This window comes from Aphelocoma coerulescens, chromosome 7 (assembly GCF_041296385.1).
Source record: "Aphelocoma coerulescens isolate FSJ_1873_10779 chromosome 7, UR_Acoe_1.0, whole genome shotgun sequence".
Lineage (NCBI taxonomy): Eukaryota > Metazoa > Chordata > Aves > Passeriformes > Corvidae > Aphelocoma > Aphelocoma coerulescens.
The window spans coordinates 10,489,402-10,507,817 of record NC_091021.1 but is presented as its reverse complement, the minus strand read 5'-3'; the positions used below and the strand labels follow the sequence as shown (position 1 = coordinate 10,507,817).

General features: G+C 39.4%; 1 protein-coding gene and 1 long non-coding RNA gene across 9 annotated transcripts in view; one reads left to right on the top strand and one right to left on the bottom strand.

The window, feature by feature from the left end:
• HECW2 (HECT, C2 and WW domain containing E3 ubiquitin protein ligase 2) overlaps positions 1 to 11,483 on the top strand; it is a 180,213-nt gene extending 168,730 nt beyond the window's left edge. For all 8 annotated transcript variants that reach the window (XM_069022049.1, XM_069022050.1, XM_069022047.1 and 5 more), the window contains 5 exons: positions 318 to 464; positions 868 to 982; positions 1,749 to 1,834; positions 3,213 to 3,325; positions 8,809 to 11,483. In XM_069022049.1, coding sequence (XP_068878150.1) covers positions 318 to 464; positions 868 to 982; positions 1,749 to 1,834; positions 3,213 to 3,325; positions 8,809 to 8,920 — 573 coding nt within the window. In that variant the 3' untranslated portion in view covers positions 8,921 to 11,483. The remainder of the gene's footprint in view (positions 1 to 317; positions 465 to 867; positions 983 to 1,748; positions 1,835 to 3,212; positions 3,326 to 8,808) is intronic.
• LOC138113584 (uncharacterized) lies at positions 10,809 to 18,315 on the bottom strand. The gene is made up of 3 exons (XR_011152268.1): positions 14,229 to 18,315; positions 12,425 to 12,625; positions 10,809 to 10,888 (listed from the first exon to the last, which is right to left on the bottom strand). It is a non-coding gene; the product is annotated as an uncharacterized lncRNA (long non-coding RNA).
• Positions 18,316 to 18,416: the final 101 nt, after the last annotated feature.

Below are 18,416 nucleotides of genomic sequence, written 5' to 3'. Positions count from 1 at the left end.
CATTCAAAGGTATTACAACACCTTTGTTAAGGTATTATTCTGAAAACTTCACTACTTTAGTCACTGTAAAGATTGTTTCTTCTTCTCAACTTATTCTTACTACTAATTATGAAGGTTCCTCAGGCTAAATGGAATTTAAAATATTATTAAAAGATTATTTTTGTATGTTCTCTTACTTTACATATTCCATTTTGCTAAAGTCAGGCTTGGTTAGTGATTTTGAGGCATTACTTCAAGTTAAAAATTTAAATTACTACAATTCCTGCTGTTGTCTTTATAATAACTGTGTTGTCACTTGGTCATTATTTTTTCCTAAGATCACAGAACGGGAACTAAAACCAGGAGGTGCCAATATCCCAGTCACTGAAAAAAACAAGAAAGAATACATAGAAAGAATGGTGAAATGGAGAATTGAGAGAGGAGTTGTACAACAAACAGAAAGTCTAGTTCGTGGTTTCTATGAGGTAAAAAGCTCCAAAATTAAATTTACTTTCTTTCTCTTTCCAAAATATTTTTCTCCTTGTATACATTTCCTAAGTATGGGGTCCCAAATATAATCAGAAGTGCCTTTGCAGATACTGGAAGAAGGGGGAGGGGGTAAATGTTGTTTTTTTGTCATTGATGTAAAGACTATGGTTATGTATTTTCTTTGTACTGGACAATACTCTCGATCACTGTATGATTAACACTGAATCCTTGCTCTGTTTCTGCATTGGGTCTCTGAGACTTGTTTGTTTAAAACGAAAAAAACTGAATTATATTTGTGACAGAAATGATACCTGGTAAATACCTTAGTAGCAGACTTTATGGGGAGGCACAAGTCAGTACAGGAAGAAATGCTGCTATGCATTCTATTTCCTTTCACAGGTGGTTGATGCAAGACTGGTGTCTGTATTTGATGCCAGAGAACTGGAACTGGTTATAGCTGGAACAGCAGAAATTGACTTGAGTGATTGGAGAAATAATACAGAGTACAGAGGAGGTAACTTCAATTTTGACTTGTTCAGTGAGCGTGTTGGGGGCTCTGGAACTACCCAGTTTGCAAGACAGTAAAGAACCATCCCATGAGATACATTTATAGTAACTTCTGAACTTCTCTGGTTAAGTTAGTGTTAGGAGAAGGTAATTTGTCCATTTTAGTTTGCCTCATTGCATCCCCATGAAGCCCTTCCATGGCTGTTCTTGCCCAGACAGCACAACAGAACACTTCTCCACAGAAAGTACTGTGCTCAGCTGCACACTGGTATCACCCAGACTTGGGAGAAAAATGGAAATGGGAACCATTCTTAGTCAGATATTCCTCTTTTTTTTACACACTCAAAGTCCTCAGGAAATTAGAAGCAGTCCCAGTAACTGCAGGCTGGTAGTTGAGATAATTTGAGAACAACAGAAGATTTGGGAACTGTGAGATACTGTGAGAGTGATGGTTGCAGCATCATCTGTAGCTTTGGATAGATAAATAGCACAGCATGGGAATATTTCAAGAATTGGCATTCCTGTTAGTGACTGATTAATGGAAGAAATGCTTGCATAAGGGATCTCACTTCTTGTCATAGTGTATTCATTCTCTGCCTCGAGGATTTTTAAGCATTTTGGGAGTATTTTTCTCTCACCTCCTGCCTTTTGCTGCAATTGGATAAAGAATATGGCATTATTGTGACTAGGGCCAAACTAGGCAAAGCTTGCTAACTAGTCTCTCCCCTACTTTCATAGCACATAAAAGTATAAAGCTCTTGTTGCTTTAACAGGTTATCATGACAATCACATTGTAATTCGGTGGTTCTGGGCTGCTGTGGAAAGGTTCAACAATGAACAGAGACTAAGACTTTTACAGGTAAGAAATCAGCTGATCTGTGTAAAAATAGTGTATATTATTAAAATTTGATGCTACACTAGTTCCATCCTGGTTTATGATACCCAGAAATTATGGTGATGTTTGCTAGTGGGAGCAACCTGCGTCAGAGGCTAAATGTAATAATTTCAAGTGACTGAAGCTCACAGCTATTTTTATAGACTTCTAAGTTAAAAATACATTTAAGATACAATGGTTGATGTCAATAATCTTTTAATATTGTTTGATTAAAAGTACATTAAGACTCCCAAAGACAGAAAAGGAAGACTGTGTAATTGGTTATATCATTATGTAGAAATGTTAATGGTATTTATACAGCTTAGGAAGGAGAAAACTTATATGGAAGTTCAAGGCCTCGAATTAGAAAATAATGATGGAAACCTTGAAGTCAGTCCAATTCCATTTTCACTAAACCTGCAGGTTCCAGTCACCCTGCTGCTGAAGGACAAAATATCTTAACAGAAGAATATGTATACACGTGGGTTATTGAGTTAAATTTTTTAAGTTCAGGTTACATCCATCCTATCTGTAAAGAAACAGACAAACCTCCACTGCAAACCATACCGTGTTCTTGATCTAATATGAAATCCACTGTTTTTAACAATTCAGAATTTGTCAATTCTGATCACTGAATTATGAAGAATTTTCTTTTCTGAATCTGTTTAAGTATTTTAAAAAGGCCTGTAAAAGGCAGTGTGGGTCATCTAATTTGATGGAGAGACAGAAATGTCTGCTTGCATGTTCCTATCACATCTGTTAGTCACAAGCTTTTATAATATTCAGGTCATTGCAAATTAAATAGTCTCTGATCTGTCAAAAGCTATGTTTGATCTGTTCCTGACAGGTTGTAAATAAAACTGCTCACCAGACAGTATTTCAGCAAATGTCAGTGGACATTCTACCTTACCTTCAGAATTTAGTCCTTTTCTTACTGTAGTTAAATCTGGTTTATAAAGCTATGGAAATCCACATAGCCAGAAAAGCATAACACAAAGCCACCAGACATTACTACTTTTGTATTAATTCCTTTTAATGCAGGAAACGGCAGCAAAAAACTCACTTAGGCTTAAGTCTGAGTAATTGGATACTGATAGTGTGTTATTCTACAGTATTTACGCAGCAGAAAACCTTTGGAGGAAATTAATTTGCTAAGTTGCCTCTTCTAGAGCCCTGCCAGGAAATGGTCTGTTTGCCCTTAGTCTCCACGTAAAGCAGCATTTATTGCTTGTGCCTCACGAATTTCCTTGCTTTGCAAATGCTTTTCCATAAGGGTTTGGGCTGTGGTGGATGTGCTGATGTCAGAGTGTCTCACCCACCCCGTGTGTGCAGGCCCTGTGCTGATGTGAGTCTGTGCTGGCAGTTTGTTACAGGCACCTCCAGCATTCCCTATGAAGGCTTTGCCTCTCTCCGTGGGAGCAATGGGCCCAGGCGCTTCTGTGTGGAGAAGTGGGGGAAGATCACTGCTCTTCCAAGGTACAGCTCTGTGGGCACTAATGCCAGGGTGCTTCACAGTGTCACTCACTGGGGTACCAGATAAACATTAATGTTTAAACATTAAACAGACAAACATTAACAGGCTTTAACTGAATATGCAAATACACCTTCCCTTACATGAAAATTTCCTTCCCTGTTGTTGCAGTGTCTAATGCATCCATTTTGGTTTGAACTCAGTTTTGGTCTCTTAAGATGGACAAGGCAGTGTAACTGAGGCTGACATCCATATTGTAGTGTTTTTCTCATGGAAAATTATATTAGAATGATAGCTACTTCTGACTTTTTTTGTTGCATTTGATTAAATGTGCAAGTATTTACTTACTGAACATGCAGTTCACAAGTTAGGAGCAAAAATTAATATGAATTAAAATGAAACAGCACTTGTGACTGTGTCTGACTGAAAGCTACTATCATTTTTTTGCATCAGACACAGGTTTTATAGTATAGTTTAGTGATACAATTTTTATGCTTGGTCTGATGTCGAGTGTTAACAAATACTGAAGAGGCAAGTTATGAGTGCACAATAGGCGGGAGGGAGTAATTTCACTTGAGGAGCAGCAAGAGGGGCAAGAGAAGGTGAGGATTTCAAAGAGAAAAAGTAGGATCAATTGAAATAGCTGAAGAGGGTAAAGGAACAGCATGAGAGTCTAAGATATGAAAGCAGGAGTTGAGTTGTACAAGCCCTTGCAATTTATATTGGGTAGGGCAGGTTTAGAGGAGTAGGATGAAAAGATTAAAAAAAAAGTTTTTTCTAAACTTCCAATTTTTAGAGCAGAAAAAAGAGTTCTCTTCAAAGGACCATGGTGACAATGCCAGGACTAGACTAATAACGTGAATAATGGAAAAAACACCTTCAGCTTGGTTTCTTCATTGACAAAAAATGACAGGTTCTTGTCTTTTCTCTGCTGTGATCAGACTGATAGCTGGGAGATTTTCTTTCACCCAGCTCTGTAATTCTGCAGCCTCTAGAATGGGTTAAGAGTGGTTAGACACAGATTAGTGTGTAGAGCATGGGCAACCTAACTCTACTTAATCAGACCTCAGCTTTAGTACACCATGTACAGCCTCTGGAGGCAGCTTTGGGCTGGGCTGATCCAGGGAGGAAACGCAACCCTAATCTTAACCCACTCCTCATAAACAAGATGCCTCAGGAATAACTTGCATTCAGAGTCTCATGTTACACACAGGGTGGCTGTCAGAGACACAGTGAGTCTCTCTGACCAACAAACTGTAGGTTTTTCCTCCAGCACAAGGTCAGAAGCAGAGACATCTCTTGGGTTGGCTCCTGCCATCAGAACTGCATGGAGAAGGTCATGGACACAGAAGTGGTGCTGTGAAATCCACAGGCACAGCAAGTGGCCTTTAAACAGAGCCATCTTCCCTGTTTACAGCACAAATGAGAGCCAGGCAACTGAGGATTAAAAAAATCCAAATCCTGCAAATTGCTATTTCAAATCAAATGCAACATCTTTTGGGGGCCTAGTAGTATCTTGTAGTCCAGTAAGTCTATTTTACAGTTTGGTTATGATTGGCCCATGGACTAGCTTTGATTCTGTTTGCAAAGAAAAAGTTGTAATAATTTCTGAGTTCAAAATTCAAGATTTTTTTTTTTTGTGAGTTTAAGTAAGAAAAGAGATTGTGTGAGTTTTTCCATATATTCTCTGAAGCTGAAATTCCTGGTGCTTGCAAGCAGCTTGCAGCATGGAAATGGTCAGGACCTGCCAGAACAGGATGTTCAGAATTTCCTCTGGAAAGGTTATGCAGAGCCCTGGTTGTAATAAACTGCAGAATAAAACTGCTTCCTAAAGTGCAATATGGGGAAACATGCTGAGAATCTTGCTATCATAGGCTGTTCATCAAGTGTAGGGGAAATGCCAACTCCTCACATTTAAGAGATTGTAGCATTCATTTGAAATTTCACTTATGTTGCCCTTGGTTAGGAAACATTTGATTTTTGTCTCTCTGGATAATTTTTACCATACAAATGTGGGAATTAAATTAAAAACAACTGTGTGTGACAAACATCTACAGTCATCATGAGCAAGCAGTTCCTGGTATTCACACATGGGGAACCTTGACCTCATAAAAAATGAAACATCTTCCATGTTAGTGCTTAAATGGGTTAAGCCCCAAGCCAAAAGCACTGGTGGCATTTTTATATGTGTAGTTCTTGGGTGCAGTGCAGCTTCAGCCTGGGTCTCACCAGCCTCAGAGACTCCCTGTGCAAACACTGGGTACTGCTGGCTTGGAGGTAACAACACATCGGTAACTATGACCCCAAGAAGCAACTTTAAAGAGGTTTCCAAACAAGCCCAGCATGTGCAAACACATCGCTGGATCTGCTGGGAATGCTGCCCTAGGACTCTGTGACTCTTAAATGATTCTCAGATAACTAAAGCATTTATGTTAAGGCACCATCACTCACTCCTAGCAGTGTTGTACTTTGCAAATTGCCCTCTTAGCAGGAGTGCCTGTGAAATTTGATAGTTTGCTCAGTGTGAAGGTGGCAAAATTGAGGCTTTAACAAGTCAGTGGACTTTGTTTCTTCCTCTGTTTCTAAAAACACTACTGCAGTGCTGAAAATATGTAAGAGTACCCATCCCCATCTCTTCTTCCTGATCTGAGACACAAAGGGCAGCTAGGATAGTCACTTAGGTATGTGACTGTGGCCTAAGCAGCTGTGAATGTAAACATGAAAGTTTTCACTAGATGTTTACCTAGTTCCCACTGTTCTGACTGCTGTGTAATCAGTTCTGCTGAATCCAAATAGTGAGATTTCTGTGAGGCACATGCCAGGTTGCCCAGCTTGCCCACACTAACTAGGTAGCATGTAAAATGCCCTGAAAAGATTGATTATTACGGGTCTAGCTTAACTACTGCTACCCCAATGCCACTTCTACTTCCTTCTTCTGCACTGTATTGCAGATTAGACTAAGCTACGGGAGGGACTGTTACTCTTTCAATTCACTCCCATGCTGAGAAATTGATTCCAGATTCATTGCTGTACATTATTTATTCATGCATGTGATGATTCACTTGAAAACGCTATTTATGTCTGACTACTGAATTTTTAGCCTAAGTCACCCTCTTTTACTAAGGTAATCAAAATGAAAGGGAGAGTAATTGGGAATCTGGGAATCTAGACTTCAGAAACGAAGATGGTTTTTCATTTTGTCATAAGATGTGAGCCCAAGAAGATAACAGTCAGTGCCCACGTGGTTTGAAATGTTGGAATGGGAAAATACTACCCAGAAGGAAAAAATGCTTTCTTCTCAAGGACTTAGGAAATTGTTTGCTGGGGTTAGAAAAGCATACATTGCCTCCAAAGACAAAGCTCTTGTTTTTGTCTTTTTTAATTACTTGGTTTTCCACAGTAAGTGATTCCATTTTCAAAATTGCCCTCAAAATAAGATAAAACTCAGTTCTTTTAATAAATGTAAACAACATGCTGGCTTACTATTAAACCAGTTTGTAATGAATCCCTTGCTAATTATATACTGTGTCTTTTATAATTTGTGGTTTTACAGCCCACACAGCATGATCCAGAGTTCTAATGAGTGGCTGTCAGCCCCATGCAGCAGAAGCATGTGGTTAGGCTCTTAATCGCCTAAGAGTCTTCAATGCTCTACAATGAATTCAAGGGATTACTGAGTTCCATTTGCTGCTGGACTTAAATTGGTCTTTTTCTTCAAAAGAAAATATTTTCAATTTTTTTTTTAAGTACTCTGCAGGAAAGGGAATAATTTAATCTATATCACAGATATTATTTTATAAGGTTTTTGGGAAGGCAAAGGAAGAGTTTAAAGAAAGCTTTCCCCCAGGAGCCTTGGAGAGATGGCTGGGTGCAGAAATTTTACCAGGCTCCTGGAATACAGGGTGGGGAAATGCCATCTGTGCTACACAGCATGTAGCAGCAGTGTCCTTCTAAGGGTACTGTGTTTGAGGAGGGTGCTAAGCTTTTTTAGGTGATTGCGTATTTGGTGTTTGGACCATGTTTATAATAATAGTGTGACCTTGTGTGCTGTTTACACATATCTTCAGCCTGATTTTTTTATGACATTACAAGGCTGTAACTGAGTGTTTCAGCTTCAGTGAGGGTTTGTAATGGACTCTTAGGGTTTTTGACAAGAGAGATTAACCCACTTCACTCCATGTTCCATTCCCATAGCTGGGAGCTGAGAGCCACTTAAAGTGGCAATTAATGAATCTGCTCACATAGAAGGCAGCACTTTCTGGCTCAGAGGAAGTCTGTACAGGTCTGTGGCAGACACTTGGATTTCTGGGACTGGTTAGGTTAAATGAGGAGTTGCATTTACTGTGAGGAGGGAGCTTGTTCAGTCCTTCCATTAACATGTCACATATTTACACTTAATACAGATCATACTGATGAAGGGCAGGGCACTGCAGGAGGAGTTTGGTTTTCAGCTGGATTGTATTTAAATAAGTAACTGTATGATGCATTTTATTGCAAAAGAATGAAGTATTTGTAAACAGAAACCTGCCAAAATACAAAAATCAGTCTAAAATGCCTCTTCTGGTCTCTCTTTGCATCATCTCATCCTCAAGAACCCATCACATTAATAGTGACCTTATCTATTTCATTAGAGCAGGCTCGTCCACCACAGTGTTTTAGAAAGTACCATCCTTAGCATGCCCTGAGGTCAGGCAATGATATCCATGATTCTACTATAAAGAGAAACCTTGTTATCTGCCTTTTCATTCCCTGGAAAAGGTTTTGAGAAACAGTTCCAAGTGTGTCAACAAACTTGAGGTAGATGGACTTCAAAAACTGAGAAATAAATTGCATGGTTGCCCTCTTAAGAAAGCAGGGTGGTTGCTAGAGGTTTATGCATGGTTTTGTGTAATTCCAAAAGCTGCTGGCCTGTAGGGCAGATATGTCCATTGAGAGTATCAGCACAAGCAGGAACATCCCAAGAACACCATCCATATGCCAAGGAAATTGTAGAAGGAAGAGCATCTAATTTGTCTGGCCTTTACTACTGTGGGATTGTTTCCTGTGTATCTGGAGATGTATGGAAATACCTTGTTTATCATTACAAATACAGTATTCAAGTATCATCTGTACAGAAAAGAAAGACTACATCTCAAAAGATGCATTTAAAGCCAAGATTTCAGACCAGACTGTTTGAATTGTACCATACCAAACGTTTTATTTTTTTTTTCTCATGCACATTTGATGGATAAAATTTATCCCATGCCTTTTGGACTGTCAGTGTGTTTCTAAAGACCTTCATAAGTGCTTCTTATGGGCTTATTTTAATGAGGAGAAAGTAGATTAAACCTCACTACCTGTTCAATTGGAAAACAACATTTGACAGAACAAAGTCTTCTAAAAGAATACTATCTGCCCATCTCTATTCAAGCACATACCAGTCTCTGTGTTCTCTTTTGAACTTTTCAAATAATGCACTTCTTCACCTCCTCTCTCTTTTTCCCCTCAGGGCTCACACTTGTTTCAATCGTCTGGACCTTCCCCCTTACCCATCATTCTCTATGTTATATGAAAAACTGTTGACAGCAGTAGAAGAGACAAGTACTTTTGGACTTGAGTAATACACAAACCACAGTGCCCAGCTCATTGGACTTTTGTGGATCTGTCTTCTCAAGGAATGAATGAACTTTTGTGTTGGATTTCCTAGAGGAAAATTGTTTCATGGTGCAATTCAAATAATGAGGTTCCACGAAGGAGCTTGTGAAGCAATTAAAATGCATTGTGGTAGTGGCAGAATTCTCGACAGTGAAACTAGACTGTGCCTGGTGTGCAGGGAAAGCCAAGTCTTGCGATCCATGGGTTTTTGGGAAGGCTAAACTTCTTAAGTTTATGTTCTGAGCAAACCAGAAATGTGATGCCATGTTGTGATCCATCTGGCTACTGCAAAACTGACATGTACCCAAGAATGGGATTTCATCAAAGTTGTTGAATAGAAAATTCAAGTCAAAATGTGAAATCATTCAGCCCCTTACCTACCCGGTAAATTATCAAAAAAACATACAACTAAACGTTTTTTAATTATTTTTTTTTTAAATTCATGAAGGTACATTACTTTATGCCATATATTATAACAACATATTCAACACTTGCTTTACCTAAGACTACGAGTGCCTGCATGGGGAGCAACATAGAGCTCAAGTTCCTGGGGCAGAAGTGAGTTGGAAGGAAAGTCAGCAACAAAGGATGTAACAACAACAGCTTGTGCATTGAGGAGGTTTGTGGAAATACGTTTGCCAGTGGTGTGTATGACAAAATATGAGCTGTTACAATGAACTTAATAACTTAATAAGACTTGATTTTATGCTTTATACTGCATGGAAACTATTTTAAGAAGAAACTAGCAATTTATCACAGCATATCAGGAAAAAAACCCTAACACAGTGACTTCTGTTTATTTTTATAGGTTCATTATATTATGTTTCTTAGAGTGTAAACAGGAAACAAGCAAACAAAAGTGTTATTTCTGTTTTGTCACTTTCCATGCTTGAACAGACATTCTGCTAGTGTTTATTCTTTAAGCACTCTCCAGGGAAAAAAAAGCCTTTTATTTTTATAAGAGTAAAAAAACTCCCGAAAATATTTTGCACTGAATGTACCAAAGTTGAAGGGACATTATGATCTGACTGATAGCAAATTGCATCACTATCAAATATCTATAAAAATGCTTAGGAACCAGGCTTTCTCCACAGTGCCATGTCTATAGATATCAGGACTGTGCACATAAGTAATAATTTTATAATACTATATGTGATATTGTAATATGCATTTATTTTAAATGCATCCGGGTCATTTTTCATGCATTGGATTAAGGCAGTGAAGTTTAATACAGATATTTCATATGCTCCCCACAACTTTTTATTTGTACAGCACCATAAAACTCTAGCTCATTTGGAAAACCATGAATAACTTCTTTAAGGTGAGCCACTGGTCATAATGCCACTGTCCTGTATCAGTGAACACCTACAAGATGTAAACTGTTCGTAGTGTCCAAGCTTGTATTTTCACTGATAAATGGTTTTCTTATCAAATGTTATTTGAAGCAGTTTTTATGGCATATCAAACACTGCATGGACACCAATTTCTTTATGCTTAATTTTGCTGAAATACACAAGGCTTGCTTGCATCTATTTTTGGTACCTTTCCTCCAGATGGTCTTGTGGAACACTTGTGCAGCTGTGCCCCATTTCTTGCACAGCTGCTGTCACGCACTGCATCCACCACATTTTAAAATTCCAGAAGTTGCACTGGGATACTGGATGACAAGAACACGAATCTAACTCTGTGCTAGCCCTTTTGGTAGCACTGCAGCACAGCAAGCCCTGTTCTGTGGGAGCTTTTGAAGCAATGTTCTCACTCTGGAGGCTCTTGAAGGGGCATCGGAGGGAGGCGTCCTGCTTGTTCTTGTGCGAGGTTTTTTCCAGCGGAGGCAAACATCCCTGGAGATGTCGTCAGCAGAGACTCCCAGTCCACCCTCCAAGGCACAAGGCAGCTGCAGCTGTGGTGGTGACTGAGAAAACCCTTCAGACTTACTGAGGAAATGTCACATGTGCAAAAGAAAAGCAAAATCAGAGGGAAAGCATTATTTTATTTCAAGAATAATTGAGCTTCTGCATGACATCTGGGACTCTCTTAAGTAACTTAGGTTTTCTTAGGCTACTTCTGGATGGTATGAAGTAGCAAAGAAAAATCCAAACACACCACCCTGTTCTACACATATATTTATCAGTCTTTGCTAAGATTGCATGTCACGGGTCCTAATGCACATTTTTTTTCAGAACACGAATGAGCAGTAGGCAAACTGACTTTTCAGCAGGTCACTCCAGCATGGCTCATGTTTCATATGATCCATCCACTGAGTAGCTAAAACTGTGGCACTCGGAGCAGAATGCAACTTCTGATTGGTTGAAGGACTACAGAATTTTCATTTTACAATACTGTGTTATCTGTGGTCTCAAAAAGAGATTTCCCAGGTGGAAACTGTATCTACAAGTTTTGAACCAGATACTCTTTGGAATGAAAAGTTTAAATATTTGGCACAAAGTAAGTTTATACTAGTTTGCCTTTTAAGTTATGCTTTTGTACAAAACTAAAACAATAAATGCATCTTGTCAATTTTTATTTAAATATATCTACTGCACCCATTTGTTCTGTATTTATGCATGTAAAAATAATTGAAATTAGCCATGATGATTTGGTATTCTGTAAAGATGTGACAGGGTCACCAGTGGGGCAGCTGTCAGTTAGAAAATAGATTAAAAAAAAAAAATACAGAATCTTTGTAGCATTAAACCCAAGAGAGACTAAGAAGAAGCTGCTGCTTCCTCCTCTGCTGCCAACATCCCCTGGGGGACTCTAGAAAAGTGCTGTGTGAAGGCTGAGGTGTCAGCTGGGTACAGCTCCCTGTGCTGCCTCGAGCACTTGGCTCTTTGTGATGGTGTAAGTGATGCTGCTGCTCTGAAGGGATTAGCAAGGAGGGAGCATAGGAAAGGAAGCTTTAGCTTAGTCAAATACCCACATCTCCTGGCAACTGCTTGGAATGTGCTCCCTTTGGTTTTGGAAGCCATTCCCATTAAATGTGTCCCAAGTGGAAGGCAGATTCAGGTCCTGCAGCTGACTGCACCAGGCGACCACGATGCTATTGCTTATGACACAGTGTAGCAGGGGTGAGGGTCCACACAGAGAAAGGCTGGGAAGCCTTTCCAAACCTCTGTATCTCCTCAGAGCTTTTTTGGATGGTGCTAAGGAGCTTCGCATTTAGGAAGAAAAAAAGTAGACAAAAGAATCCCTTCAGCCAGTGACAGCTCGTACTAACTTAACCTGCAGCATCTCCATCACACAGAGGCTGGCAGGGGGCGTCCCTGCAGGAATTTAAGTGAGGTGCCCATGTTTTCTGCTCTGCTGGGAAGTGGAGCCACACATCACCAGTCAAAAAGCAGCTCCCAGGTCAGTGCAGCCTGGGCAGGCTGGCAGCAGAGTGGCCTCTGTCCCCTGCACCCCAGGGCCAGGCTGCCTCTTCCCAGGTCCCAGCAGCCCAGCCCAGCCCAGCAGAGGTGTGCTTTGCTCACCTGGCACTGCTGGCAGTCAGGTTATAGCCAGAACACTCCAGAAAAGCTTGGAATCAGTGAAGTTGTGCAGTGTGGCACCTGCTGTAGCAAGCAGTCACCCATTGAGAGTCTGCAGGCCAGCAGCTGTGAGGGGAGCAGTGCCTTTACCCACAGGAGGCAGGGGACAGCCATCTGCCACCTCTGTCACACTGCCAGCAGCACCTGGCAAGGCAGGACAGGAAAGCCTTTCAATCCAGAGCTTTCTCCCCATCCCCTCCCAGCCTGCTGTTTTTCCTTGGTATTCATCAAATATTTGCCTCCTTTTGCTTTTGAATATCATTTTCATTATCCTTGTACTGACCCTACCATAAAAAAAGTTATTATGGCTTAGAGAGTATGTGGGGTGAACTCTCCTGCATTCACAGGCCTGCTCATGGGCACCACATGAGCTCCACATGGCAGCAGTTAACCCTGGGTCACACAGGGGGTGGGGAATATCTGTAATCTTCGGGGAAACTGAAAATCTAGGCAGCAGCATCCTGGCAGGACATCACACAAAGCTTCTGGCAGGAGTTGGACTGGCAGAGCACTGGACTGGTAGTTTGCTCAGTTTAAAATTATAGGAAAGAGAAGAGGTTTGTGGTTTCTTATGTATTTTGAATCCTTTAAAAAAGTTAAACAAAAAAGAAAAAAAATACCTTCTGCAACATTTGCAATGGTATCATCTGGTTGTTAAATGTAATTTCAGCAATAGTTATTGCAGATGTTTACTGAGTTTCTGCAGTGGTAGCTGCAGAGCTTTATGGAGGTATCTGAAGCACTGTCTCTGGACTGAGGGAATCCCTGCTCACACCAGGGGAATCTGCAGCAGCTGTGTTTGAATGGCCAGTGTAAGTTTACTTCCTGTAGCATGAAGCAGCTTACTTCTTTTCAGTGAATGAAACTAATCTGCATTAAATTATACTAATAGTGTTGTTTTTGCAACCACTGTTTTTATGTGGAGGGTTAATTTATTCCTGTTAGCACTAATGGGAATTGAGCAGAAGGTTGGTCTCCAGTCATAAGATTGCAGATGTAGCTTTCATCTACTGTTGCTTCCCCTTCTCATCCTTTTCTCTCTGGGCAAGCAATTGAACTTCAAGCAAAATTTCAGAAGAAATACTCAAAGCTGGCTTCTTAAACTGTTTGTGTTTTGGCTCAGTTACGTGCTATAAAACAGAAATGCAGAAATGCTATGGGTCGACTGACTCATCAGTTCAGGTAAAAAATTATTTACAACTTTGTTAGGGCAACCACAGTGGCTGCTGTTGGACTAGTCTAACCTTTTGCCTAAATATTTTACAATAAAAAAGAAATTGGGAGGTTGAATTTGAAATTACTTGTTTGCTGGAAAACTAAATATACATTAGGTAGATAGCAGAGGAAAAGAAGAACTTAACTGTAAAGCCAGTATAACCCACTTTTGTTAACAGTATGCAAAATTACAATGCTGGCCCTCCAAACACAGAATTTTCACAATGAAAGATGGTTTATATTTTGCATGTCTTCAAGATAGACCATAAACTTCATAGTGCTTCTGTTCAGTTTTAGACTGACTAATTTTGGCACTAGGCTACTACTATTTAGGATGTTCGTTGCTATGAAAAGTTTTTCATTTAAACATTTTTAGTATTTTTAAAAATAATTTTAGTGAAAGAAAGGTATTGATCAGGTTGAAACTTCCTTTAGGGCTTTACTTCATAGGCTTTGCTCAGAGCCATATTATGCTGTAGGTATTTTAAGGTAAAATAATGATTATTTGATAATTCTGTTTTGTATGACTCACCTTCTATCCACTGTTTAGAAAGGTTCCTCCTGATTGTAGGTAAAAGGATGATACTCAAGGACTCCTGGAATGGTTACAATCCATTGAAGTATCTGTATGTATTCAAAATGCATTTAAAAGTACCTCCTGAGGACTATGTGAAATAATTGCTACACTCATTGATTAGCCCCTTTCTAAATCAGTAATTCAAAATTTGAACTTGTTTCCTTTCAGATTACATTGCAGAATAATTATAATAAAATTTTAACTAGAGAGGTATTCTGACAAATTTCTCAAAGCTATGATGAATATGAAAGGGAGCTGAGCTATGCTGCTTCCATTACCTCCACCCGTTACAAAACTACTCAATAATGAAACTTTTATCTTTTGCATTTCAGTTGTTTCTTGTTTTCAGAACTTTCAGAAACTTCTCATTCAGCCTGTATTAGAAAAAGCCCTGCCTACTTAGAGCCTTTTGCTAAGCACTCAGGAGGTATATTGTTCAACTAATTTAACATACTTTTGTGCTGACATCAATGCAATTAGCTTTTAAATGTATAGACCTACGGAACTCCACAGGACTCTGGTCTCCCTTATTCTGGGCTGCCTTCCAAAGGCCATCCATCCTCTCCCTTTAGATTGGATATAATCCTACAATCACCCAGAGACAATTGCTGACCACCTACACCGACTAGCTGTAGTACCACAGTAAGACTGTTGGGTTTGGGTTTGCTTTCAGAAGCAGCTCCCTCAGTCCAGAGTCAATAGGGTCACTGTTACTCTGATATCAAGACTGAACGGTTTAAGCAAAACAGTTGTAAAAGCTTTTTGAAAATAGTTGATTAGGTATCTAAGGGCAAAATTAATGAGGCAGGGGGTTTTGCTTGCAATGTTTTATATTGCCAGAATTTGTAGTCCCCATGGGCTGCTCCAGGCTGCTGGCCAAGTGGGTGCAGAGCCTTTGCAGTGAAGCAGGTGATGCTGATCCAGAAATCACAGCAAGCAGGAGATCTGTTACCTTAGTGAGGACTGTGCCTTCCACAGCTGAAGGCTTTCTCATACAGCCTTTGAGCTGGATTCTTCCCAAAAGCTCATTCTATCTGTGATGCCTGCTAATTGCAACACAAGCAGCTCGTGACACACTCCATTGACTATTCAGCATCGTTCATTTGAAATGAGGATTATATTTTTCATCGTTAGAAATGCCCATCCAGCAGTAAAAGGTCAATAAAAGATGATTTTGCTGAGACATCATATTTGATTGCCATGCTGACTGCAGTCAGACGTTGGAGCTCACTAATTTTAAAGTAGATTACTGTATGAATAAGAAAATAAATCTCTGAAGCCTCATAAATAATTCTAAGATGGAATGTAATTGTAGGTGCTGTAATGATAAGACAGGGCAGTTCCACAGAGCACACAAGATACAGCCATGGAGGAGTGCTGGAGTGAAGACAAGGCTGAGTGGGCACAGAAAAAAGGACTGCACTTCTAGGATAGGGAGCAGGACAGCGAGCTGTGATGACCCCTGGGATACAAAACAGGATTAATTCCTGCTTGAAAATGAGGCTATGATAATGCACCTAGGAAAAAATGACTGTTCATCCTGAAATACATCGGTGTTATTGCAACTGCAAGACATGCTTTAACTAATTATTAGCTTTTGAAAATCCAAGTATACAATCAGAAAATTTATTTCCATGTGATTTAGCTTTTTTGTTTTGTTTTATTGGGCATGGGTTGGCTTTTTTTATTTGGGCTATTTTCAGGAAAACGAAGGCTTCTAAGTAAAATAAGGGTGGAGTCTGGAAGCCCTCTTTTGTTTGTACTAGTAATGACTGTTTATTTCTGTCTGCATTCGGCAAGAGATACGACTTCTGATAAGAGGTTAAATCATCACAACCAGTGGTGACTCTCCTTTTCAATGTGATGGGCCAAATCCCTAATGTTTAGAGGAGTCAAAATGCAGATTTTTTAAAATTTCTTTTTTAAGATACTTGGTGTTTGTGTTATGGTTGTGTAAGAACCATGCATTTCCACAAAGACAAGGATTGATGTGGCATTTCCAAAGCTTACTTAAGGTAATTAGAATATTCTCAATGACCTAGGTAGCTTTAGCCAAGCTGCTGCAAGTCTTGATTCCACTGACACTCTAATACATTTTCCAAAAAAATACTGTGTAAGAGGGTAGGAGGGTTTCAGGAAGGGTTTCTGTACCTAGAAGCTGACCTGTTTTTTTACCTAAAAGACAAGACTATTGAATGAGTCAATAAGAGAGTCAACAGAAGAATTCCTTGTGAGTTTTCTTCTTCAACATGGTAACTGAGATGGTAGGAGTTTTATATAAAACTTGAAGTCCTAAATGAGAAGACAACTCCCATGTTGAACCATACTGGTTCAACAGTTCCATACAGCAGGACATTTTTCTGCAATGAGTCTGCAACACTCAGGAGACTGCTGTTTATTATCAGCATTGCAGGGAGGAGGAGAATTGTAATAATATTAACTACATAGATTAGGAGGATGCTTTTTCTTTGTACTCTGTTTTTCCTTGGAATGACATAGCCTTGAGGGCATCCACGAATCCTGATCAGCAAGGCTGCTTTTTGAATAATTGACTGAACATTTGTACTTGTAAGGGCTGGTACAGTATGGAAAGGGAGATCTTTAGAGGAAAAGAAGGCAATGAGGGATATGGTGTGGAATACTGCTACCCCCAAGTCAGTCGATGTTCCTGCCCTTGCTAGGTTACAGTTTGGGTTATTCAGCATGTTTGAAAGTGTGTAGAGTTTTACAAGTTTTTGTAGTGGGGATGCAGGCATCCAGAATCTAACAGGATTATAGGTGCATCTTCCTCATTTTTGACAATTACTTGATATAATTTTATAGCAAGTTCTTTGTTTTTAAAGAATTTCAGGCACTGAGAATATGGAGTGCATATTTATTTCTAATCTTTAAGTAGAACACAGTGTATTTTTTAATCCTTTCCATACTTTTCAGTTAAGTGTTCACAAGACTCTATATCAAATACAATTCCAAGTTTTTCTATCTTTCTACAAACCAGTTTCAGTTTCATCTGAATTTGGTACATTTGTTTCACAGAACACTAAATGGGGAATACGTGCTTCAAGCATTTAGATGGTTTCCCTCCTTTTCCCCATTTACACTGCATTACATTTCACAATTTTTTTCTTTGAGGCAGAGAGAACAGATAGAAAATGTGTTGTGTTACAGGGGCACACAATGTGTGTCATTGTGCCTGGCTTCAAGGAATGTACTATAATGTTTGACTGCTCACAGATTTACATAATTTGAATACAGGACTGTTGTGTTGTATTTCCTGTTACTCAAAAACATTTGGGGAAAAGAATTTTCTGTGTATAATTTTATTTTCATACTGATCTCTATTTTGTTTAAGACCATGTTTCATCATGAAATCACTTAATTAAAATAAATCTTCTTACAAAATCCCCTTGGCTAATCATCTCTTTTATTGTGCCTCTGAATATACCGTAACATCCTTTTTTAAGTGACTACCTTTAGATCATTCTGTCTTTTGCAGCATTTAAAAATCTTTAGAGAAACCACAAGATACTCTTTCTGATGTTACCTTTGCTAAGTGATTTCTGGTGGCCTGTGGAGTCTGGCATATTACAAATCATCATTTTGGAAGTGGAGAAAGTAAAGATTCTGCAACCATATGCAACATAATTTGAATAAGAACTACATGTGAAAAAAACCCCACCTATGACAAACAAAGCACAAGATATCACAGCCAACACGTTGGAGAGGCCCAGGCTTCATGGAAGAGCCTCTGCTTTTGAATGGAGCATCAGAGCTGGCAGCAAAATACTTCACAGCAGTGGCTGTAACACAGGAACGCTCTCTTTTTCACAGGGAGATATCTTCAGGGGGAAATGCATTCTTTTGTCCTTAATAAAAATCACTGGCCCCCCCCAAATATTTCCTTCTACTTTTCTAAGAGATAATACTGGTTCCAGTAAGAGAAACTGGTCTTTAATCAGCTCTTAGGCAAGGGTTCTCCCCCTGACGAACAGCCCAAGGAGAATGATTAAATGGCAGTTTGTCACTTCTCCTGTGCGTTACACAAACTCTTTGTAGAATCTGATAGCGACGTGATATTTCCATTTTTAAAAAACATTTTCTAGAAGGTGATTTTGCATTCTCTTGCTGCTGCTAGAGATGTGG